Source organism: Gadus chalcogrammus, chromosome 9, assembly GCF_026213295.1.
Source record: "Gadus chalcogrammus isolate NIFS_2021 chromosome 9, NIFS_Gcha_1.0, whole genome shotgun sequence".
In the NCBI taxonomy this organism is placed as follows: Eukaryota; Metazoa; Chordata; class Actinopteri; order Gadiformes; family Gadidae; genus Gadus; species Gadus chalcogrammus.
In genome coordinates this window covers 7,391,098-7,414,784 of record NC_079420.1, presented here as the reverse complement: position 1 = coordinate 7,414,784, position 23,687 = coordinate 7,391,098, and the positions used below count along the sequence as shown (strand labels likewise).

Genomic DNA, 23,687 nt, shown 5'->3' with positions numbered 1-23,687 from the left:
GGCACGTAAGTCTTCATCGCTCATGACCTTTGTTTTGACTAAATAATCGGATTCTATGTGTCTGTTACTATGATCCACTGCCACAAAATAATATCAAAGAATTGAATTCTGAATTGAAACCTTTTATTTTTCAAAACATTCATAATGTAAAACATACATTCAAGATTCGAATATTATATTTACAGAAATGAAAGTGCTATATGTATTATACAATACATTATTCAAGACATTAGGATTATAGACATGTTTGTTACTAGGCGTCAGTTAAACATGCTTGTCCTGCGTGACGATTCCATAAGGCCACCTGATGGAAACTACAGGTCAGCTTGGCTTCCAAATAGTAAAATCAAACCACATCTTTTAAATATATTGAATGTAGTATCGAATTACTCAAAATAAGTGGTAAAGACACCAGTCAACAACAGGAAAAGGGCAAACATGCAGAGCAGCAGACCTTTGTTTACATTGTTCCCCAGCGCACAATAATAAGCAAAATAGCACTTTTGGCTATTGTTGTCTGCCTTGTGTTCCTCTGCCTTCTGCAGAGGAACACAATAGAAAACAATGCCGGACACAAAGTACACACACTGTACAAAGAATGACTAGAAGTGGTAGCTGTAGTGAGTGGAGGTATTCAACCAATATCAGGGTTTTTCTCTGGAAACATAAAGCTCATCTCTTTTCTTAAGATCGCTTTCACATCCAGCCATTAAAAAGTGCTCACAAAAATACTATCACCGCTGCATTACAGATGCTTTCCCAGCATCAGCTTTTTTTAAATATATCGAAATAACTTACTTGACCTGTCCTTATAAAATACATGGAGATAACATTTACTAACAGTTAAATACCATCTGTAAGAGCATATTTCAACTGTGTATACAGTGTATGTGTCATGTCTCCATTCTGAGGTTAAACATTATACAGCAACTGAAGGAAACAGTTTTTGGTCAACAGACAGACGACCAAACCTCAGACAGGTTAATCATCAATAAAGTTCAGTTTGATACACTATATTAAGACCCAGTACAGTCTGTGTAAGTGGTCACCATATTTCCTCTTCTCTGGGTCACTGTTCTACAATGCTGTTTTGACGCACTCTGAAACCCACTGTCACTTTGCTTGGCTTGCTTTTTGAAGGTGAACATTCTCTCCATGTCCTCAAAAACGTCATCGAAGACCCCCGCTCCAAAAGACCCCTGGACATGTCTCTTGTGTTTACTGTGGAGCTCCTGGTGGGACCTGAAGTGCTCCTCAAAGTTTCTCCGATGCCGGGCATGCCTGTTCTGGCTGTGGATGTCAAAGTCCTTGAACATGTCGTCCAAGTTGAAGTTGAAAGGCTGGTGGACGTTCTGCCTCTTTCTTCCCTGGGTCTCTCTGTTGAAGTATACGTTATGTCCAACCTGGTCATACTCTCTTCTCCTCTTCTCATCTGATAAGGTTTCATAGGCTGTTTATCCAAAAAATAAAAGGGTTAGAAAAAAAGTACAATCCAAACGTTTTCAATAGGCAAGGCAAGGCAACTTTATTCATATGCCACTCTTCATACACAAGGCAGACTCAAAGTGATTCACATATAAACATTGTCAGACAATAAAATAAAATAAAATACACTTAAATAACATAACAATAATTTAAACGTTGTGTTGTATTTAGATTTAGGTGGAGGAAAATAATGTCCATACCTTCAGCAATCTCTCTGAACTTCATCTCAGCATCTGGACTCTTGTTCTTATCTGGGTGATACCTCATAGCGAGCTTGTGGAAAGCCTTCTTTATCTGACGCTCAGTGGCTTCTTTAGGCACGCCGAGAATATCATAGTAATCCTTTTTGGCAAGGATCAACTCGGTTATCATAAAGACACAGACAGCAAACGTTAAAGCTGACTGTGCATTCGCCATGGTTTCTGTGTAGGACAAAACGTTGTTAGTGGCAGTGTGAACAGAGGGTCGTGCTCTGTGATCGGCTGGAATAACAGTAACGTTAACTAAGGACACATCTGTGAGTGTGAACAATGACTTTAGTTCATATGAATGCTATGAAGGCAGGTGATGTACATGCAGTGCTACCGCAGTATCAAATATACATCCAGTAACAGAATTATACTTAAGCATGACTTTGTTGGTTCTTGTCTAGATACACATCATCTACTTCATAGTATATCCTTCTTTTACTAATTATCCAATGCAATGTTGCATCATGCAGGCAACTTTGGGACATTTGAGAGAAAATCCGATGATAATTCATCCTGAGATGTTTATTACTTCAAAACAATGTACTCAAGAGATGGCTTGTTGCGGTTCAACGCACCAGATTATTATTATTTGTGTCATTAAGATGTTTATTCCTCAATAATACTCCACGGTACAGGTAGCCTTGTATGTGGATGTCAGATTATAACGTTACACTAAATATAATATTTCTACACGATTGTATAACATTTTGTGAAATTACCCACCTTTCTAGGGACCGAATGATTGTAAATAAATCTCAAATGTCTCGTGTTAATCCGCGTATATGTGTCTAATGGACCCTTGGTCAAATAAGAAACATCACAGATCAGACAAGAAAGATGAAAATTGAGGATTGTGGATGAGGGACTCTCTTCTTCTCCTCCATAGCAGGGCTTTTAAGCCAGACGTCTGCTGCCCTCTAGTGGAGGTGGACGTCTCTGCTGCCCTCTAGTGGAGGCGGACGTCTGCAAACTTGTTAAACTGTCAATACTAAACTCGAGTCTGGACTTGGGATATATCGATTAAAGAATAAAGGGAATTGATCGATGGATAAATAGACCATTATGAAAAAGAAAGATTTCAAGTGATGAATACCAGTCCTACCACCTCTCCCCCTTCCATGAAAGCTTGCTCTCTGCATCGCTTTACCTTTATCGTTACCAAATAACCACATTGATGCGTAAACTCCCAAGTTTTTTCACTTCCAAATTTCCAAGTGTTGTTTACCACTTCGCACTTCACTCAACTCCATTCACCTAACGGCGCTGAACTTAACAACAGTTAACCAGCACGACCGTGACCAATAAGAACGCGGCATTGCATGTACCCATTTAGGCAGCCAATAGGAGCTCAAGCACGAAATCACGTGACCATTGTTTTTCTGATGTCTGATGTTGTGCTCACGTCATTCGTCAGAGATAGCGTCAAATTAAGATACCTCCTCCTTGTTTTGTGAACTTGAAGCCCTATTCGGCTGCGGTCATAGTATCTCTTTTGGCTAGCGACATAATAACACAAATACGTAATATTAGCAGCCTTTTCATACGCTGGTAGGTATGTTTTGTATTGTTTCTGCCCCGTTAAATGTTAGCTAGGTACGTTAGCCTGCTTGCGATACGCTGTGTAATCCGGGACTGTAACGTTAGATATGATAAATGTTTTAGTCTCTGTCTGCACAAGGTAGGAAGATGAATAGCTATATATGTATGATCTTTTCACTATCAGTTCTTGAGGTCTTGTGTTTTGTCCGTTTCATATGCTGTCTTCTTTTATTCTAGCATGCACTACTTTTTTTGTTGTTGTTTGTAGAACTATACTGTCAATGGCTACAATTAATAGCCATTGACCAGACGCTGGCTCTGAGTTTATGTGTCATGTTTTTTCCATGTTTGTTTGTTTTTGTCTTCTCTCATTCATGCATGTCATACTTTTCTGTTGTTCATCAACAGCTTAGACAGAATGGTCAATTGGATTCAGTGAAGGCTTGTCACCTGTCACCTGAAGGGGAAAACGGTATGGCTCCTAGATGGCCTCCAGATACCTTGGTGTTGAAAGTCGGCAGAGCTGTCCACGTGTGGCAGACACCTGCGGCATCACTTGCATTGTTTCCTTTACGCAGCGGCCACTGCAGACTCCATGTCCGTCCGTCCGTCAACCGCAAGTTTGGTTGCCTCAGCTGGAAGAGCCCCTTGACCACTCGGAGCTGGGGACGTAAAGGATGGCTCTGCAGAGCTAGACTCCACACCAGCAGGCTGTGCTTGAACACCTCCACTTCTCGTTGGTTTCCCAGTTTCAGCCAACACATGTCTCGCATCCGGAGCACGCTGGACACCGTCTCCAAGGCTGTGAGCGGGACCCACACGGAACTCAAGTCTAAAATAGCCCGGCTCAAACCTGCCGCTTCCCAAGCGGGCAAAGAGGTTAAGGAGAGCGGGGTGACGGAAACCGCAAAAACCGACCAGGGCAGAATCTCCCCTCTCCCTCCCGCTCCCTCCCATGTTCATTCCGTTTCCACTGCTGCTACTGCCCTCAATTCTACAACACAGACGCCTCCAATAGTAGAAGAAGCTTCAAACGATACTTCTGTCCCCTCCCAAGACGATGTCCAGGCAACGGTTAGCGCCACAGTCCCAAGTGAGCTTGACCTTCAAGAGAAAAGCCCGGGAAATGTTGTCACCGCTGCTAATAGCACTGGGGTTGTAAAGAAGCTGGAAGGAAATGAGGGCCAAGTGAACGACAAAGGGACCAAGAACACAACTGTGTCCAAGGCCACGGCCCCACCACAGCTCTTCCATCCCAGCACCTTCTCAGTCAGTTTGGATGAGACTTACAGTTACCTGGCCAATCATGTCAACAATTACTTTGGCAGCACCACTACCACTCAGGAAAAGGCCTCTACCTCCGTTCATGGACGAAAGAGCAGTAGTCTCACACCAGTGTCCAATAATAAAGGTTTAGAGTCCACTGCTACGAGTTCCCCATCCACACAAAAGAAGGGTTTCGGACACTACCTGTCCTACTCTGCACCAACTGTCCAGGCATTCGTGGGAAACTACATTAGGCCTTTGGTCCCCAAGTTCAGGGCGGTGGAACCTAAAAGTGCTGAGGTGGTGCAGGCGAAGGTGGAGGACGTACAACCTAAACCGACCGTTGCCGCTGTGACCAAGGAGATGAATGCAACAGAGGAAAGAGCCAAGAGGCTTCTTCTTCAAAGGGAAAAGGTAGGCCTATACCTTCACTTGGAACCAGAATGTGTTAATTAGCCTACTACAGACACTAGGAATTGGAACACTGATACAATTACGGGTTTCATTCGTTCATTTGTTCATTCCTATTCACTAGGTCAGATTGAATAGGAATGTAAAACCAAACGCATCACCGACCCCACCTAATACCACAATAACCACAGCTGTGTGTGTGTGAGCACAATAACTACCTAATCTAACTATAATAACTTTACTAAAGTACCTGAGCTTGAATGGCAATTCATTGGGACAAAAGATGAGTTGTTTTCTTTGACTCAACCTTGTCTGTATGTTTACTGCCTCATTTCTTGTACCTGTTATGTCTTGTTTAGTTCTGTGCCTAATCTATAGGACTCGTAGGCTAGTTAATATGTAATCAAAAGTTATGCTGGATCATCTCTGGCTTGGCTCTACTTGTTGACACCAGAGTTGTTAAGATAGGCCTATATTCTCTGTTCCTTGAATGAAATATGATTCCCACATGGGTGGCGGAGAACTGCAGTGGTCAGACCCAGTCACCTGAGCCCCTGTGATCCTATGTAACGTCCATAAGTGGGCTGGCTGCAGGCTTCTGGGAAAACATACTGCAAAAAATAGCTTTACTGGAAAGAACTTCAGAATTGTTGTTATGAATAGTAATGCTAATTTAATCAATAATATTTCAATGTAATATGGGACTTTAAGATATGTATGCCTCTTAGAGACAAGACATAATGCCATTCAGAGCTTTTCTTGTTACTTCAGTAATGACATTTCCATGTAAAATAAGGACATTTTAAATTAGACATGTTTGCTATCTGTTTATTAACCTGAGGCAGGCTTCAGGTTATATGTGGTGGAGTGGAAACATTTTGTTTAAATGTTAAGCCTCGTACCAAGTACCAACATACTTTGTAAGGAGGACTCTACAAACTATGGACAAAGGCTAAGCTAACAAGGCTAAGTAGTTTTCCCTATAGTTCAACCATTGCTCTGCACCAACAATTGGTTTGTAATATCAGTCTGTCTGTCTGTCCATCGACATTGCATATTCTATTGATCCCTTTCTCCACCTCATACGATTACGGAGTTGTGAATCTTGAAATCTTATCCCCTCTTCTAGATCATTGCGAGGTTGAGCATAGACAATCGTACCCGGGCGCTGGTCCAGGCCCTCCACAGGGCCTCCGATGTCCGGGTCTACATCAACAGGGTGGAAGACCTCAGCTACCACCTCCTGGAGTTCCCAGATACCCGTGGTGTGGCCGTGAAGGTTGGCCTGAAATACTAATCTTACTAAACTACCTGAGACACATTGAATGGCCATTCAGTCGGACGAACAAGTTACTTTTTATGACTCAAGCTTGTCTCTATAAAAATAACTAAATTTCTTGTACCTGTTATGTCTTTTTTAATACTGACTTTCTTCTGTTGCTTAGGCATGCTTTCAGTATGCCTATGGTGGTGTACAGACCCAATTACAGTTTGAACTTGTACGCTGCTGACCAAAGTATTGGCCAGCATGTCAGATCAAAACTCATACCTGTGCATCATATGGCTTCACCTGCACAGTTCAACCCCATGACCCCCTTCTTTTCTTCAAGCCAGACTATTGTGCGTTCCACCCTGAGCAGGCTCTGTTAGAGTGTGGTGTCGTGGTGGGCCACTGCAGGTGGGTTTCTATCTGACAGCGTGTCTTCTGTGTGCGACTCCTGCAGGAAAGGGTCGTCTCCTGCCTGCTGCGTCTGCGGCAGGCCAGCGACCCCGGCCTGAGGGCGGCCGTGAGGGAGGCCCTGTCCCTGGTGGGCTACCATGACCCGGTCAAAGGTCGCGGCATACGGCTGCTGTCCATAGACGGAGGAGGGTTACGGTAGGAAGCCTCCATGCTTGGATAATGCACAGCCCGAATACGGCACGACGCTCTGTTACGGATTGCGCGTTGTTTTGTTTATTATTGTTTTGGTTTACTGTACGAGGATGTTGGTTGCCAAAGAAATCTGATATGTACTATTTCAACGTCTGTATTGAACTCTAGAAAATCTTGATTTTATGTCACCTAGCAACCATACACACTCTCCTTGTTAAACGGTTCTGATATGATATGCTTAAAGCCTCAGTGGTTCCCTGCGGTTCAAACACTTTCAACTTTGTCTATTGATCCTGACCTCTTGAAGCGCGTCCATTCAGATGAAGGCTTTTTTCATGTTCTAAAACCATTGGAATCTAAATGGCAACGGCTGCCTTAATTTCTGAACTCAAATACATGTTTTTATGCCCGTGCGCCCAGCCATGTACCCTGCCATTTGCTGGAGGCTAATACTGAGTGGACTGCTTTATACAAAAGACAGTTTGAGTACTTATGGTCCAAGCGACCCAACGCACCCAATCTAAAATTACCTTCACAGTTTAAGCCTGAAGCTTAATTTTGAACTTCCTTTAACTTCCAGAGATTTCTTATTTACTTGCTTTTTTTTTGTTCTTTCTCTCTGTATCTGTCCGTCTGCGTGTCTCTCTTTTTATGTTTCCTTTTAAATCTTTTCAGAGGGCTTCTCGCCCTTCAGACTCTACACAAACTGGAAGCCCAGACGGGCAAACCCATTTACCAACTGTTTGATTACATCTGTGGTGTCAGTACAGGTAAATATGTCCTCCCGGCTCCTGCCCCGGTTATGTGTACTGTAAATTGAAGTGTCTGCACTGTGGGTCGTGGATTATCAGAGCTCAACATTTGCTGGTCTGACCCATTTACTTCTTTCCTACATCTGGCTTTAACAGTCCCATCTGGACCCTCTGATGGTTGCTGATATGCACAGTATAATGTTTGTGTGCATGGCAAATGTGCTATTTTCTGGGGTTGTTTATTTTGGAGAAATGCAATGTTTATTTTTGTTATTTTTGCACTTTTGCTATTATAATTGGTAGGAGCTGTATTATAAATGCTTTGCTAAATATAACCAACTTTTCTTGTAATGACTGTTGCCTGTCTCTCATAATCCAAATAGTTTTCCCATTCAAATCAGCCACAAGGGGGAAATAGTGGGCCATACTCCACCCCTTAAACACCTTTTGTTTCTTCTACTTTATTGGTTTCCTTTATCTTCTCTCAAAAATGAATCGATTTATTCATACTCTTGCAGAACTAGAGGCAATTGAAGCTCAAGTTATGAGCTAGTTATGGTGTATTAGTCATTTTGGCAAGCACTTTTATCAAAGGGCAATCCAAGTACATGTTTAGATATATTTCTTTGAGAGATTAGGTGTAGTTATAGGTAGATTCTGAACATTGGGATTCAGACTTAGTACCTCTGAACTATCAGAGCTTCTCACAACAAGATTAGACCGGTGAACTATTATCTTATCATCAAGTGCAACCCCATTTCAAATCATGCACAATCATCACAAATCAATGCATCGCTGTATGTATATGGTCTCTGTGAGACCCATGCTAATCACATTAAAATTGCATTACATGGACCATTTCACACCAACGTCACCCTAAACATATTATTCATCAGTCGCTTGGCTTCCCCCAACTCTCTCCCTCACTAGGTCAGATGTAGCCTTGAGCTCTGGCCAATAATAGTTTATAATAAGAGTAAGCTTAACAAATTCGATTTATATGTGTTACTAAGTGAAAAAATTGAGATCTTGTCTTATGTTTCTACCATGGAGTGGTGTGAGCAGAATCCGCTATCCAATGGTGTTCAAAATTCATTTATAGATTTATATGCTTATTTTTGGATCTTTGTATCTTGTTGTTTTGTATTCGTATCGCCCAGACGCCATGACAGCTTCTATGTGTCTGTGTGCTCCTCCCCAGGTGCTATATTGGGCTTCATGCTGGGTATTTTCCAGTACCCCCTCAGCGAGTGTGAAGACATGTACAGGAAACTGGGCTCCGACGTCTTCAAGCAGAACCGCCTCGTGGGCACGGTGAAGATGGGCTGGAACCACGCCTTCTACGACAGCGAGCCCTGGGAGAAGATCCTCAAGTAGGTTTCCGTGGTCCCATAGTGGGAGATGACCGTCAAGTCAAGCTGCTTAGCAAAGGAAACAACAGCATACCAGTAAACAAATGAAATTTGTTCAAAATATATGAATAGAATATCAGAATCACAGAGAGGCATTTAAGAGCGAGATTGGACCAAAACTGCTGACACAGTATACAATAGAGGAGAGGGCTAAACTAAAGGGGTAGGTTTTACTTTTTAGACTTTTTATCGACCCATGATGGATGCCCTCAATCCCTGAGCAGACTCGGTTCCAGAGGCGAGGACCATAGACACTAAAGGCTGCCTCCCCTGGGCTCGTGATTCTTTATAGATAATGGTTAGTGTGACGATGAGAGCTCCCAGCTTTTCTCATGGCAGGAGTGTGGAATGTACTGACTTACCACAAGGAAATGGGAATAAAAGTACCTCATGTCCGCCATCATTATTGTTGCATTTCAATTAATTTCCAGTAACATACTCAAACACGGTTTAATGAAAAAGGTGTTTAAATTAAACTTATGTTTCACGCAATGTATCCAATTGTTCTGCTGGATAATTAATTTCTGTTTGTAGTTCTGAGTATACTATTATAACCATCTTGGGGCAAAGGAGACAGATTTAGACCTGATTGTGTTTACTTAACAGACGCATCAAAAGACCCATCAACTCCTGTTATTTTTTCCACAGAGAGAAGATTGGCTCTGATCTTCTGGTGGAAACCTCCAGAAACGCAAAATGCCCCAAGGTGAGCATTAGTTGAAAGCATGGGCCCGTTCTCCCATCTCGTCCTGTTCAGACCACTGAGCGCTGTATCCCAGTATGTTTATAATGAGGGTGGGAGAAGCTGCCGGCTGGGCCCCTTTCGGGGTAATAATAAAGTTTTATACGCACGTCTCCTCCTCATGACTTTCACTGTGAGACAGGTGCCATGAAAACTGGGAGACGGTTTTGAAAATCCATTCTGGCACAGGGAAAAATGAAATAGTTGTGCTGGTAAAATTCCATATTGGCATTATCTCCTCCACAAACAGGCACTAAAACTAATTAGTGAAAGAAAATAACTTCATACTGATGTCAACTTCATCACATGAAGGTTCTGTTAGCATAGATATGTCCTGCTAAGGAAATTTAGTTGACGTTTTCTGTTTTGTGTCTGGATTATGTACATTTCCCATTTTCTTCCGTTCTTTTTTCAAATCCATTATAATGGAAATGTGGACGACTAGCATTTTTAATCCTAATCCGGTCATTAGTAGATGCCTCCCAAATGTACAAATTGTAATTATATATATATTTATAAATATATATATATATATATATATATATATATATATATATATATATAAATTACACATTGTGACGGTTCTTCTCCTGCAGGTGTCAGCAGTGAGCGCCATAGTGAACCAAGGCACTCCTCTGAAGGCCTATGTGTTCAGGAACTACAACCTGATGCCAGGGGTCCGCTCCCACTACCTGGGGGGCTGCCAGCACCAGCTCTGGCAGGCTCTCAGGGCCTCCTCAGCGGCCCCCGGATACTTCCAGGAGTTCGCCCTGGGACCTGACCTCCACCAGGTAATGCTACCTTGTGTTTCGTACACTCATGGCTTAGATGTGCAATGGAACTGATGTAGCCGTGGTCGTCGGTATGTATATTTCAGTGTATATATATAGGCCGTGTATAAATCATGAAACCTAACGAAAGATAAGATGAGCACTTTGATACGGGTCTATGAATTTTGGATGAGCCCCCCAATGCGTTTACACTCAAGGTAAGGCACCGACAGGAGTATTGATTTGGTATCGAACGGAATCCCAGGTAGGGCTGTTGTTAATGGTATTGAAAATACCCATCCTTAGTTATTACTGAATATCCTCACTCCCTGTTTAATGGTTTCGCAAGCAGTGCATTTACATAAATATTTCAAGCATTGCAGTATTTCTTCATAGCTATTAATGGTAACATAAGAGAGAGCCCTGAGTACCTTAAGCCATATATTATCTTGGGTCTTTTAGATTAATCATGTTTTAGTCGCTCAAGATAATGAAGGGTGTTCGCTTCTTTACTTTATCGAACCCCCCATTAGCCTAGCACCAGTAGACTAGGTAAGCCTAATGAATCTGAACCCTGATCAGCAGAATTATGAATTATTGGCCTTCCAGGCAGTCACATTTCGGCCGGCCTGAGTGAGTGATGGAGGCGGAGCGTGATGCACTTAACTCACATATCTGAACACGCATGCATTAGCCGCTCTGCCATAACAACAACTCCCGCGCCCATCCCCTCCCTAATACGTCCTTAGCGATTGTCTCTGGATCAATGGCTTCAGCCTGGATCGCTCCCGTGATGGCTCACCGTCTCAACTCGGGAGACGGTGAGACGGTGAGCCACCCCTTGCTTCTCATCGCACTGTGATGTAACCTTCATTCGACCTGCCTTGTGAGCTTTGACATGGAGAGCGCAAGTCAGAGCACACAGACGAAATCACGGGTAATAGTGGGGTAGCAATACACGCACGTAGGTGGCACCTGGGCTCAGGTGGGGGACCAAAGGAAACGGAGGTGTTGCACATCAAAGAGGAAAAGGTCCCATGCAGACAGACAGGCCCCCCTCCCCGGTCTTAATTGGAAGTCGTGTTAGGTGTGTAGGGGAGTGGGAAGGGCAGTCGGAGGAAGGGGAGGCAGAATGAAAGAGACTGGCTGATTTGATGAGGGAAAAAAAGACACACTGCACACGTACCGTGAGAGATTTCCTCAGCGTGCCATCTCACACGTCTCTCGGTTCTTCAAGACGCATAAATTAGCTCCTCGCTGCTATTTGTTCAGCTCACATTGCTATCGCAAGCGCTATCGCGTTTAATCGTTACAGGCGAACGTTGTAATTGGATTGTAATTGGATTATGAAGCTTGAAATAAATACCCTTATTAGGTTTACGTGTTAAACGTGTTGACAAACATATGTTTGATTTAGGTAAAAAAAAATATATATATATGGCTTCAGTTCATGCATGATGACAACTTTTATTTATATATTGTATCTATTGCAGTGTCACCCCAACAATTGCAAAGCTGTTTGTGGAAAACTGTGAAATTATACATTTCCCAATTGTATTTTCCTTCAAATGTATTCTTTGCCAAAATGATATATTTGAAATGAGGGCGGGCAGTCCAAATCCCAACATGATATTATTTCCGAATTGAGCACTTGAAGCCTGACGCAAATGCATCCAGTCAACGCTTCCTGAAACCTCACAGAGTGAGGGGGACCAGCTTCTGAGTGGCCCACCAGACAGACGTCATAGTTATCAGTCTCTCCGCCCTGGAGCGGCTTGGACACGCCGGACCCAGGCGTCGACATCAGAGAATAGCATGTCCTCTGTGTGTTGTCAGGATTCTCAGGCAAAGGAGTCATCTTGCCCTTTTTCCACCGACACCCACACAGTATTCTGCTCGGCATCCCCTCCCCCCCCACCCACCCTCCCCCCTCCACCCCCAAACCCCACACAATAATCCTTTTGTAGGCAACGTGAATGAGAGAGGGCTCACCATGTGCTGAGCGAATGCCGGAATTCACAAGCGGGTTTCAAAGAAAGTTTGGATTGTTTGTTAATGTTGCCGCAAATTCTGCCAGGTTTTCTTACATCGACGGAAACTCGAGGGGTGCCAGAAATGTAGATTAGGACGGTGGTAATATGGAGAGGACGGGGAGGGGGGGAGGGCGGGGGAAGAAATAGCAACTGGCGAGTGAGAAGGGGAGGAAGGGGAGTTGGGTGCTTTGAAGCAGTGAAGGCATTGCATAATCGCACCCTGACACTGGCCACCGTAACCAAGATAGAGCGCTGTTGCGCGAGGCGGCAGAAAAAAAAAAGAAATACTAGAATACCCACCAGGGCTGGAGAAGAGCGGGAGGAGCATGTTCCACATTAAGACCCCCTTTGTTATCTCCGCGCTGTAGACCACCGATACATGAGACCCTCCTCCTCGCATGCGTTGAATGGCGAGGAGAGGCCGGTTCTCCATGCCCAGTTACCATGGCACCTCCCCATGCGACCGGGAGGAATGGGAGGGTGGTTCATGCCCCGACTCTGCCAGCTTTTGATCAGAACCCTGGGATCTTTGCTTCCCCCCCAACACCACCAAACACCATTACCACCACATCCCTAGAAGCAGCTCAGAGAGAGAGAGAGAGAGAGAGAGAGAGAGAGAGAGAGAGAGAGAGAGAGAGAGAGAGAGAGAGAGAGAGAGAGAGAGAGAGAGAGAGAGAGAGAGAGAGAGAGAGAGAGAGAGAGAGAGAGAGAGAGAGAGAGAGAGAGAGAGAGAGAGAGAGAGCGAGCGAACATGGCCCCCTCCAACTGAACAGCCCCTGAAAGGCTGCCACAAAACCACCGGAAAACACTTATATCTGTCACCGGGAATTAAACGTCAAAGGAAAAGACACGAAAGTTGCACTGCATTTGAAGGGTGGAAACTCCAGAGACTTCATATGAAAGCAGTAGGAGGGATCCCTTTGATAGCTTTTTAATTTCACCACATGAAAGCCCTTTGAGACTGTAACTGATTTAGGGCTATACAAATACAAATGACTGACTTGACTTGACTCTTTGTCTCTTTATTTGAATGGCCATACAGTGTGTTTGCCAGTAGTTGTCACGTAGTGTGTGATGTAGACACACACACACACACACACACACACACACACACACACACACACACACACACACACACACACACACTCTTAGTCTCTCGGAGTGGAGATGAGAGTGAGGACAGATGCCTCAGGCAAAAGGAGCTCTATAAGTCTGAGCTTTCACTCACCTTCCTCATCCCGGATGGCTCCTCCTGAGTAAGGTGCTAAGAGCCTCTCAGTACCGCCCAATACAGCATCAGGCTTCCAGGCAGACTCAAGGTTCCCCCCCCCCTCCCCTCTCCCTCTCCTTCCCTGAATCCTGACACACAATCTCGTCAATGCACTCACTGCTTTCTCTTGTCTTCCTTCAAACACAACGCATGCACACAAGCTACTTGATTGTGCGGCTACACTTGAGAATCAGGCCAGTTCACTGATTACATTGACTGACTGTCTGACCGACCCGCTGACTGGCTGCCTTGTGAAGCCCGGGCCGGTTCTCTCTCTCTCTCTCGGCCTCTCACCCCTTCGGCCTCCTCCGGTGCTTCCTCCCCAGCAGACTTGGTGCGTAACAAGCCGCTCATTGCACCGGCTTACAAATGAGATTTCCTTGAGTAAATCTTTATATTGGGACCATTGCAAATCCCCGGGCAAGCTCAGTCGCTCACAGCATACCAACGCATTGATATGCATGCAAAGCCTTCCCCCACTTCTCCCATGTACGCCTAGGGAAATGAGCTCCCCATCACACTATTAGTGTGCTTATGATGATGGGCAGGAAGAATATGCTTCTTATTGTACCAGGAGGTGGTTAAATGTGTTTGTATAGCCTTGGGTGTGTGTGTGTGTGTGTGTGTGTGTGTGTGTGTGTGTGTGTGTGTGTGTGTGTGTGTGTGTGTGTGTGTGTGTGTGTGTGTGTGTGTGTGTGTGTGTGTGTGTGTGTGGGGTGGGGGTCACACACGGTCGCTGTCCCACCACTAAGTCTTGTGGGTCACAACAGTCGGGGATGATTCAGTGTTTCAATATTCGGTTGTAGGAGAACACACACACACACACACACACACACACACACACACACACACACACACACACACACACACACACACACACACACACACACACACACACACACACAGTGTTTAGCGGAGGGCAGTGTCAGACATTATATCTCAATCGTCTCTTCGCGTGCCCCAGGGCAGAGTTGCCCAGCTCTCTGTCCCACACACAGATGGGTCCCTCCTCTGTGGTGACTTCCAGGGGAAAGAAAAGACTTGAACCTCGTACTGACCCCCCGAGACCTGCAGCACGCAAAGGAGGAAGAAGGAGCTGGTCGGCATAATTACATAATATAGCATGGAGACCTCTGACACGACCTGGGCCTCGCCTGATGGACGGCTCATCTCCCTCAATGCCATTCCTGTCCCCGCCGATGACAAAAACACCCTTTGTGGTACGGAGGACATTTCTGTTTCCATGACTGCCTTGAAAAATGTGGTGAGGAATGCTTGTATGTTGGAGCCAAAACATGGATGGACGTGGATAGAATGACATCAGAGAATGAGGTTTGGTATTCTACGGGAGTAAACCATCGTAAATCAAACTATTTTGGTCCCTGTGAGACAAGTCATTGAATCGTGAATATTGATCAAATGTTATTTTTGTACCCCGAGCACCCCTCGCGACCAAAGACGATCCTCCGAAACCAAGCGGAGCTAAGCGGACCTAATATCAAATCTGTCGATTCACACGGATGCCACAGCCGCTGATTGAGGCAGTGAGGTGAAGCCCCCCCCCTGTTAAACGCGTCTAGAAAGAGAAGCGCACCCTCATATGCTACTCGATTAGACAAGAGAGGGGGGGCTCTCTGTGGCTCATCAGGGCCGTCCCACAAAGCAGCACTGAAGCATTGCCATGGGCTAGACGGGAACGATGGCACGCAGCGCACGCAGCGCACGCAGCGCACGCAGCGCACGCAGCGCACGCAGCGCACGCAGGACGGAGAGGTAGAAGTTTGCCCCCCGCTAATGGAAGATGACACACACTCGAGCATGAAATGACTTCTGCCGATCCTGCCGATAGCACCTATTTCCTATTCAAATCATTGAACCCCCCCCCCCCCGGACGGATTAAACTGAGCAGGATGATGAGCGGCCCTGAAGTTAATGGTGGTTTAAGAGATGAAAAGAAGCAATATAGGAAACCTGTTAAATCACGCTTTCCATAATTTTATCTTCCCCGTTTATCATCGGAATGGAGTATTTTTTCGGTTCTCTTCTCTATAAAAAATATATATCAATTAACTTTCATCATTTAAGGTTAGGGAAAGGGAAATTCGATCTCACATGTGCCAAAAGCCCTAATTAGTTGAGAACTAATTAACAATCAAGGCATATGAAAATGAGAGGGGGTGATTTGCGTGTCATCCGCCAGTCCCTGGAGCGGGAGAGGACTGCAAGCAGCAGAGAGTCGGGTCTATTGAGAATCATTACTCTACCAGGGGCAGGATGCCAGCGCCTCACAGAACAGCCATCCTTTACATTATTGAAGCAGATGGCCATGAGTCTCTCTGCGTCCTTCCCCTCAGGACTGGCTTCAGTTGATCATTTTTTTTTAGGAGATTCAGGATTTTCTCCAAAAACGATTCACATTGAACAGCATGAATGAGCAGGGAGCGAGTAAGCTCGCTCAAGGATGATGGCCCCTCCACGACGGGTTCAGACTTTCGGGGCTGGGTCCAACGCCACTACATTATCCTGCCCCTCTTGTGTTAAGCCTGGAGACTTCCTGATTCCCAGATAGTCTCTGGATTGCTTTGGGTGCTTGAGAGAAGACACGCGTCCACATGACCTGATACTGTATCCCGCCACTCGTTACATTCTCTTGGCCTCTGTCAAATATATACACGCATATATATATACACACACACACGCACACACATGGCCATTCAAGGCTTTAATCCAAAAGTGCATTTTCATTCTATCTTTAGACTCCTCCAAAGGCGGTTGACTACACTTGTGTAGGCGGTATCCCTCCGATAGAGCACTGATAACGGGTGGGTTAGAACTGATTAACGAGAAGCATGGGGTGTGGCCAAATGCTGCCGTATACCTTCAATAAGGGAGGTATTCTTTGTACGATCAGGGTTGATGGCCAGCGAATTTCTGTGTGCAATGCATTTGGTTTGAAGCGGATCATTAGTTGATCATAACACAAGCGGCCTCAAAAGAGCTTTTGCAAAAAGATTGGTGAGCTTTAGCATCTTGCCAAGCAATCTGACTGGGGAATGAGCATCTCTCTCTCTCCCTCAAGGATTCCATGCCTATTACAGCTGGCTGTGAAAATAGATAAAGGATGAGAAATTAACCATTATTATGGATTAATTTTGAGTGGGCATGAAGCCCCCAGGACCCAGTGCCTTGAACCGACTTTTCTCTGGACCCTGTTATAAGGTCCGAACTGCAGGAGCAGGTGTTTCGAGTCCATGACTGAGCACAAATGTTTTCCCTGCTTCTTTTCAATGGAGGCTATTGTGTCTATACAGAGTGGCCTCTGGCCACAACTTGACTCAGAGCAGTGCTACCACTTGCCACCCGAGTTTCGGAAAATTGAGCCTTGCTGGCGGGCTGTGAGGAAACCTGCTGAGCTGTTTGGTTTCCAGATGGGGTCGCCTGGAGCTGGGCAAAGTGAGACGGCCTCTGTGATACTTTTACTTTGGGAACACTTTTAATTCCCACATTTTTTTCTTTCCGTGGTTCATTTCCTTCTCTGCCAAAAGCCCTGCTGCCGCATAGTGCCTTGCTTTACGGACACACAAACTTCCATGTCAGCGGTTCTGGGGGGGGGGGGGGGGGTGCGCTTTGGGACGGGGCTGGGGCCGATGTGTGACTCATGCCCCAGTCGGAGAGACCAGAGGGGTCTGAGAGGGATTTGGATTGCATATAAAAACGACTCATCCAGTGCATCATAATAAAAAGGATCATTCCTCGCTCCAATCCCTTATTTCAAAACGCCACGAGAACGGCAAGGGTTGGCTGTTGCGTAATCACGCGGGATTTCTCAAAGCCATTGTCTCATTCTGCTACATTGATGGACTCCATTCCCCGTCGTCTCCTTTCTGTTCCTGTGTATTCAAAAACAACAACAATGCACTGCAATAGAGAAAAGATCATCCGATGGGCATCGCCTGTGAATTCTCCTGTATGAATGGGGAGTGTTTGCTTTGTGCTGATGCGCCAATCCGCTGACCCCCTCCAGTTGCCATATCTATATCTATATCTGTAGATGTAGATATAGATAGATATTGTTTTTTTTCCTTCTTTTCTTTTGGAGCCTGGGGCGATAACGAAGTTCCTCGGCAGTCCAGCGGGCCGGGTGATGAACGGAGCTGCTTCTCGCTAGGCAGCCCTTCCATTCCCTGTCAGGTCACGTGCCCTCGACATTGATTTGTACTGGGAGAAATCTCATTCATGCCACGCTGCTCAGGCATTAGCAGGAGGGATGGGATGCAGCCCCCCCCCCCCCCTCCCCTTCGCATTATTTGTCTGTGCCTCCTACATCCTTAATCATACATACATTCATTCATACATACATACATACATACATACATACATACAGTCATACATACAGTCATACATACAGTGTTACAGATGGACAGAGATGTACGATCGCATAGCTTCAAAAGCAATCGCACAAGCAAGCACCTTGTTCCCCTGCCTACAACGTCTCAAGATGCTAGACACCCTGGGGCTCCTCCCCCACCCATCCCCCCCGTCCCCCGTCCCCGTCCCCCACATCCCAAGCCTGGCCTCTTTAATCAGGCTGCACCTCCCCCCCCCCCCCCCCCCCCCCCCCAGCCAGTGTGTGTTTGATCCGGCTGCCAGCCGCCAACCCAACCGCCCCATCCCCTTCCGCACTTGAACCCTCATGCCTATTCAACGCTCCCCACAGCTTCCCTACGCTCTCTCTCCCCTCCCCTGGTGCTTTTGGGCGAGAGACTATGGATCTATAGCAAATATATCTCCTTGGCAGCCGATTCGCATCAAAGCGCCCCGGGTCGGCACGGGAACATCAAGGCGACGGGTTCCGGGTACCTCGCGGCTGCTTTGTACACAGAGCCTCGGTGATCCGCGGCCCATTTGTTCCATCGACGTGTGCATAAGTGGGATATTAAAAAAAGGAAGCCCTTGTCTTGTTTTTAATGAAGGAGTGAATTTAGTGTGATGTGGTGAAGTCTAGTTTGGACAAAATCGGTGAAAGAGAAGCTGTAACAACAGTCGATCTCTCTCCGTCTCGGTCTCTCTCATGTCCTCGTCCTCTCTCATGTTCTCATGTTCTCCTACTTCGTGTCGCTTCTTTTGTTGTTCTCTCGTTCACACAGGACGGGGGTCTGCTGATCAACAACCCCACGGCGTTGGCCATCCACGAGTGCCAGTGCCTGTGGCCGGGCACGCCCCTGGAGTGTGTGGTGTCGCTCGGCACGGGCCGCTTCGCCACGCCGGGCAAGCACAGCGCCACCCACACCAGCCTCAAGACCAAGCTGGTGAACGTCATCAGCAGCGCCACCGACACGGAAGGTAGGTCGCCCGTCACCGATTTGGCAACCAGCGCCACCGCCGCTAGCCCCTAGCGAAAAACAAAACGACACCCTTCAAACCAGGCCAAGAGACAGATCAACACACACATCCTTTTCTCTACCCTCCCCCGCGGAGTGTCACATTCAAAGCAAAGGCTGGGGTGTTTTCAACTCGCCGTATCGTCGGCCGGCCGACCGCTCCGCTGGCACAGGCCGACTTTGGGGGGGGGGGGGGGGGGGGGGGGGGGTCCTGCCTCATCACAAGCCGGGCGCCGGTGGGTGGTGGGTCTACTTATCACCTCAGGGCAGGGGGCACCTCTGCACTTCCCTAGTTTTGGCGAGGGAACGCGTCCCTGTGGTGGCGGCGGCGGGGTGTGACCCAGATGCAGGGGTTTTGGAGGCCACTTCCCCCCCTGGTTTTTGGGATTAAAGCTCTGGGATTGGGCCTCTTGTTATTTAGAGAGAGCAGATTAGTGGAGTGTTCATCACCCATTTTTCGCCCTCTGCCCGTAAACCTCTGTCCCAGCTGTTAATCGTACGCGTGCTCCCTTCAGGGTGTGTAGTGTACCGCACGCACAACAGCAGCCAGGGCAGAGGTGTGGTGCAAAGAGATGAAGACAAATGTTGTGTTATAATATCAATATAAATTTGAGGTCCTTACACCCATAATCAAAATAAATCAAAACTATAAGATGGTTAACATTTCCTTATTTTTCTAATTAATAACCATTGATCTGACATTGTTGGAATATAATCGATTTTTTGTGCATTCAGTTTTTTTATATAATAGCTTTATTTAATATTGGGTTTTCCTATAGGGCAGGCAAACCCAGTAAAGGTCCAATCAAATGCATTGCAGTGTGCAAAACAACCCCAGCAAAAACCCATTTGTGACCCATAACCGCTGCCTACACCCACTGCACAAATAAAACACCCAATCCCACAGTCCATAACTCTGACTCAGGCTGTGATTGTCCATTCCTTCCACCCAGTGTTGAGGAGGCGGAAACAACCTTAAACAACCCTAATTGGATGCAACCATCGCATTTCCGACATCCATTGATTTAGGAGAAGGCTTTTCACTATTGCCTGCACTTTTCTTGTTAATTGCATAACTTGCCACGTCATTAGAAGAAAAGGAGATTTGAGCCAATGTTTTATTCAGTGGTGACCTGCCAGGTTTTTGCTGAACCCAGTGGCCAGACAGTTTGATTTGAATCGTCTGGCCTCCTGAACCGCCCCTCACTGTTCAGAGTGCAGCAACGCTCACATCTGCTGCTCTGTGCGCCTTCAAGCACATCTCCTCACTTATTCTCCCTCATGCGCTTTGTTTTCAAAACAATACATATTTTATCGTATCACAGATCTCTTTGAATCGCACTTGACAGCGTTTTTCCCTCACAGGAAGAAAATATAAACATCTCGGTACCAGTGCACTTTGAATAACCTTGATTTTGGCACACACACATTTCCTGAGCCGCCCCAAAACATTTGTTTTTTGCGTTCGCATGTATAGCTGTCAGAAACGGCTGACGTATTGTTATGGCGTTGTGCGCTCCACTGACTGTGACTGTAATCTCTGTTTGCGTTGTGTTTGTACACGGCAGGCTGTATTAGGCATGTATTTATGCGCTGATGTGCAAACCTCATATACATGCCTGTGCTCTTTCTCATCATCATACCTTTCCCCCCTCCCCTCCCCTCCCCTCCTCCACACACACACACACACACACACACACACACACACACACACACACACACACACACACACACACACACACACACACACACACACACACACACACACACACACACACACACACACACACACACACGCGCACAGAGGTCCACACCATGCTGGACGCCCTCCTCCCCACCGGGACCTACTTCCGCTTCAACCCGTACATGAGCGAGGAGATCCCGCTGGACGAGAGCCGGCAGGAGAAGCTGAACCTGCTGCAGGCCGAGGCCCAGCGCTACCTGGGCCGCAACGAGGAGAAGATGAAGAGGGCCGCCGCCATCCTGACCCGGGACAAGGGCTCCGCCCAGCGGCTGACGGAGTGGGCGGGGCTGAGGGCCGACATGCACGGCGGCCTGCGCTCCCTGTCCAGGGCCAAGCGCTCGTAGCAGGGGGTCCGAGCGGGTGTGCTCATCTGAGGGGTCCCGGGAAAAAAAAAGCACGTTCCGGCACATTCCGGGCCGGGCCGCCATCTTGGTACTTCTTGAGGAAGATAATCGAGGTGGTTATTGAGCGTAAACCAAGCAACCTGTTGTTGTTGTTGTTGTTGTTGTTATGGTTATTATAATGGGGAAGAAGCACCAAGATGGCCGCTCGGGATGTGCGGGACGTCAACGTGGACCGCCACCCCTCCATACCTCAACAAACTCCTCATCGTACCTCAGCCGAAAAGCATCTCCCACCAGGCTGAACCCACCAAAGTACCTCCGGGACAGGTGGGAGGTGTTTTTCTGGAGCACTACTCAACCGTCCCCAGGTGATTGGGCCCCTCTTCGATTAGAGACGGAGGAATGGAGGGCACTGGGTGTCCCTTGATGAGGCTGGGTGGCACACAGCCTATAGGGAATCATGACTGGAAGGCCCAACAAGAGTTCATCAACAACAGTGGCATTAACTCCTGGTGCCGTATATCATAAATACAAGATAGTATTTCATCTTATTTTTAAGATATGTATTGTAAATAATACATAAAAAAAAAGCAAACCTCTTTCATACCACTTTACTAGACAATTGATCTAAGTATTAGTGCATGCTTTTCTTCAGCAGCTTAATGCACTCGGCGTGCTTGCTGGAAGCGCACCTCCCTGCATTAACGCTTGTCATGCAATGCATAGCAGAGCAACTGTAGAAAACATACAGCCCTTCTGCTGACAGAGAGCAGCTACGACCAGTTTCGCCGAACACTGTTCATGTAAACAGCACTTATTAACTTTTGGTTGGCATTGAAGAAAAAATATGTATATACATGTATATCTGTATAAAGAATGATTTTATTTATAAGTCGATATGAAAAGATAATAATAGGACATTTATGTGATTTCGTTATATTGTCTTGTGTGGTACTCCTAAACGAAACTGCCTACCAATGACCACTGGAAGAAACAATGTGACGTGATGAGTGGTTTCTAGAGATTTGCAGTGTGCTTTTAATGGAACACTTTTAACCTTTTTTTTTGGATTTTATTGATAATTGACGCTAACCTCACTCATGCCTACTTCATTTTATTAAAGGTATCTTACCGTACCAAAGGTCCAGTAGAACGGCTCTCAGCAGGTCCATGTAGTTTAATATTGAAGTAACAAGGAATGCCGTCACTTTAAAATCTATGTTAGACAATCTATCCCAAAGGAAGTTGTAACCATTGTAGATGTGCATTGTGTAATTCTGGTAACAAAATAAGATTGCTTACGCTTGTTTCAAATGTAGTTTCTCTTTATTTAACGATGGTTGCACTGTAAAATATAATTACAGATTTAAAGGATTAACTGTGGATCCCTTTTACCAAGTGTGCTGTTGCTGTTAAACCCCAGGTCTGTTGCCCCATTTAACCCGTCTGACTTGAGTGCAACAGAAGGACGTGTGATGGAGTCATGATCACTGCAAACGGACCTAAGCTGAAATGGATAGATAGACAAGTGCCGATTTGTTGTTGCATCTAGCCGTTTTCCCCATTGATCCCTGTGCAAGGAGTGTTTGGAGTGTGTTTAATTAAAATCTTTCCGCTGAACCTCACTGTGTCTCTTCCTAATGACGTGTGATTACACGGGCGCTATCGCAGAAAAGCGTCTGTTTTCCATGGCTTAGGGAAACTCAGGCTCATTAGGCAAGTAGGGGAGGCTGTTGTTACCTTGAACTCTGCTTCATTATTGCTCAGCAACAGGGATAACAATATGTTTACTGTGTGTGTGTGTGTGTGTGTGTGTGCGCGCGCGCGAGTGTGTTGAAACATTCTATTCTGACCGTAGGGTTGGGCCCAGTGGGAATTGAACCCTCAACCCTGGCGAGTTCAAGGCCCTGGTCTAGTTGAGATGGACAGTGTGTATATGTGTTTCTGTGGTCCATCTGCATTGCAGGGTGTGTTTTGTTAATAAGTGGACAGTTAAGATGCAGGGTCGTTCAAAGATACTTGGCAGACATCAGTGGAGGAAGAGCCAAAAGCCTGGGAGGAGAGAGAGAGATAGTGGGGAGAAGGGAGAGGGGGGCGAATGGAGGGAGAGATAGTGAGGAGAAGGGAAAGAGTGATAGTGAGAAGGGAGAGAGATGGGGAGAATGGAGAGAGCTAGAGGGGGAGAATGGAGAGAGTAGAGGGGGAGAATGGAGAGAGCTAGACGGTAGAAGAAAGTGAGACAGATAGTTGGAAGAAGGGAGAGGGAGAGAGAATGAGGGTTAGATGGGAGAGAGAGAGGGCGAAGGAGCAGAGAGAGAAAATAGATAAATGACCGAAGGAGCGGTGATGGATCACATTCCCCTGCAGCATAAACAGCCGTCAGTGGCACAAGCTCCCCGCCACCTCGCCTCCAT

At 46.2% G+C, this 23,687-nt stretch overlaps 2 protein-coding genes across 5 annotated transcripts; one reads left to right on the top strand and one right to left on the bottom strand.

Moving 5' to 3' along the window:
* Positions 1-7: 7 nt before the first annotated feature.
* On the bottom strand, positions 8-3,023 carry dnajb9a (DnaJ heat shock protein family (Hsp40) member B9a). 2 transcript variants are annotated; one of them, XM_056599344.1, is made up of 3 exons: positions 2,460-3,022; positions 1,686-1,907; positions 9-1,450 (listed from the first exon to the last, which is right to left on the bottom strand). In XM_056599344.1, the coding sequence occupies exons 2-3, from the start codon at positions 1,900-1,902 to the stop codon at positions 1,017-1,019; spliced, it is 651 nt and encodes a 216-aa protein (XP_056455319.1). In that variant the 5' UTR covers positions 1,903-1,907; positions 2,460-3,022; the 3' UTR covers positions 9-1,016. The 2 variants fall into 2 exon arrangements, with proteins under 2 accessions (XP_056455320.1, XP_056455319.1); XM_056599345.1 differs by having other exon boundaries at positions 8-1,450; positions 1,686-3,023.
* Positions 3,024-3,133: 110 nt separating this feature from the next.
* LOC130389512 (calcium-independent phospholipase A2-gamma-like) lies at positions 3,134-22,973 on the top strand. Of its 3 annotated transcripts, none has more exons than XM_056599327.1 (10): positions 3,134-3,284; positions 3,684-4,955; positions 6,082-6,231; positions 6,677-6,828; positions 7,501-7,595; positions 8,779-8,950; positions 9,638-9,695; positions 10,328-10,522; positions 18,952-19,147; positions 20,990-22,973. In XM_056599327.1, exons 2-10 carry the CDS (start codon positions 3,750-3,752, stop codon positions 21,271-21,273), a joined length of 2,508 nt encoding a protein of 835 aa, XP_056455302.1. In that variant the 5' UTR covers positions 3,134-3,284; positions 3,684-3,749; the 3' UTR covers positions 21,274-22,973. The 3 variants fall into 3 exon arrangements, with proteins under 3 accessions (XP_056455302.1, XP_056455304.1, XP_056455305.1); XM_056599329.1 differs by having other exon boundaries at positions 3,134-3,288; XM_056599330.1 differs by having other exon boundaries at positions 3,162-3,284; positions 3,854-4,955.
* The last annotated feature ends 714 nt before the right edge of the window (positions 22,974-23,687 follow it).